This window comes from Grammomys surdaster, unplaced genomic scaffold (assembly GCF_004785775.1).
Source record: "Grammomys surdaster isolate TR1022 unplaced genomic scaffold, NIH_TR_1.0 140, whole genome shotgun sequence".
In the NCBI taxonomy this organism is placed as follows: Eukaryota; Metazoa; Chordata; class Mammalia; order Rodentia; family Muridae; genus Grammomys; species Grammomys surdaster.
The window spans coordinates 4,948,685-4,950,553 of NW_021604598.1; the positions used below are offsets into that span (position 1 = coordinate 4,948,685).

A 1,869-nucleotide genomic window follows, 5' to 3' on the forward strand; every position below is an offset into this window, starting at 1 on the left:
GTGGGTGGGAGGTAGGGAGAAGCTGGGGAGAGCTGAAGGGGAAACCATGATCAAAATACAATAGTATGGACAAAAACCTATTTTCAATAAAAAAAGAAATCCTATTGAAGTGGAAAATTCTTATAGGAAATACATGTTTTAAAAGTGTAGCATAATGAACACTACCAAAGTTAACACATTTAAATAACCCAATATAAAAGGGATCATCACCCAAGTATGATTCCAACTTCATGACATTCTGCTCCCTGAAGTTACCATGCCAACTAAGTTGCATCAGAAAGAAAACATATACCCATTTTTTTATTTATCTTTAATATTGTCAACATTTCAGGATTGTCATCTCTTGTCTGTGCTCATGGGTTTAAGTTATGCATAAATTGTTTTGCTTTGCTAATGTGGTTGAGCATCTTCCATGTTCATTTGCCAAAATAACCTTGTGCAGAAGGAAGTGTTTGTTTTGTCTTTGAGTCTTTGTCTAATTTTAACCCTTTCTCTAGGAATGCACACTTACTCAGATCTGTCACTACGAAGCCCTTCACTTGTGGACTTAATGTCTTTCCATTTCCAGTCCATTGACTACTTGATGCTGCTAGATAAGTTACACGAAGCCTTCCCCAGGATATTTCCCAAGTCATGTTCTTTCATGATAGAGAACCTGTAGAGAACCCCGAGGCGGTAAAGCAAAGGCTGGCCTACATAGCTCACAGACTGGCTTGACTCTCAGGGATCAGGCTTGTGGCTTAGGTTATATCAACCTCGGGTCCTAGAATGCACATCAGACTGTTCTACAGTAAATGCTGAGCATTCTGGGAAGGAGCTGAGGTGACCACACTGGGGGAGACGAGTTCTCATAGGAAACCCCTAGTCATGTTCTGAGACAAACACAGACCCCTGCCTCCAAGTGAGTCCTCAGGAGAAGTATGGGTACTATTTGCTTACATTTAGTAAATCAACGTGTTGCATTGCTGATTGAATGACTGGATGAGAATTCTATGTCAGAAAGCGATACCTGCTGAAACAAAGTGTATAACTCTGATTTCAGAAGCACAAACATGACCTGAATTAATGGACCAGCTAGATATCCCAATTATTCCTTAGTGGAAGCTGGAGCAGAGATAAAGGTTTGTCACACAAGTTAGGAAAGCACACTGGACAAGAAAGCCCATCCATGGAAACTTGATCCTGGCCTTGGGGTGTCCCTTTAGGATGAGGCCACCCTGGGCAGGTCTGTGAGGGCTGTACTGGCTGCAGGATCATAACTGCAGAGGAGAGAGCAGCACGTGGATCTTCCTTGTCGTCAGGCAGAACTCTTCAATGAGGTGGGCTCAGGGAGGGCTCTGTGCCTCCGTTCTGGTGAGCAATAGCCAGAAGCCTTGAGAGGCAGAAGAGGCACTGAGCAATCGATCAGCAGCTGCTGCCCCAGCTAACTGAACTCTCTCACCCGACTGCAGGTGCAAAGACAGTGAGACTTGACCCTGCCTGAGCCATGCTAGCCAACCTCACAGAGGGCAGCTTTCACGCGAACAAGACTGTGCCTGTGCTGATGTTAGATTCTTCCCCAGAAGCTTGCACTGAAATTGTGACTTTCACTGAAGCGCTGGTAGCTGAGGAATGGGGCTCCTTCTACTCCTCCTTTAAGGTAAGTGCCCGGGCTTTAAAGGCTGGAACAGGTGGGACTGGAGAGGGCTGAGAGAGTCGTAGCTGCTACTAGGAATGGTTTTCATTTTCTTTCCTTTTCCTCCTTTTTCTCTTCTCCCTCTTCCTTTCTTCCTTCCTTCCTTCCTTCCTTCCTTCCTTCCTTCCTTCCTTCCTTCCTTCCTTCCTTTCTTTCTTTCTTTCTTTCTTTCTTTCTTTCTTTCTTTCTTTCTT

At 44.6% G+C, this 1,869-nt stretch overlaps 1 protein-coding gene across 1 annotated transcript in view; it reads left to right on the forward strand.

Moving 5' to 3' along the window:
* Positions 1 to 1,486: 1,486 nt before the first annotated feature.
* Npsr1 (neuropeptide S receptor 1) overlaps positions 1,487 to 1,869 on the forward strand; it is a 189,716-nt gene continuing 189,333 nt past the window's right edge. The window contains exon 1 of the mRNA XM_028763872.1: positions 1,487 to 1,639. Within this exon, the coding sequence (XP_028619705.1) occupies positions 1,487 to 1,639 (153 nt within the window). The remainder of the gene's footprint in view (positions 1,640 to 1,869) is intronic.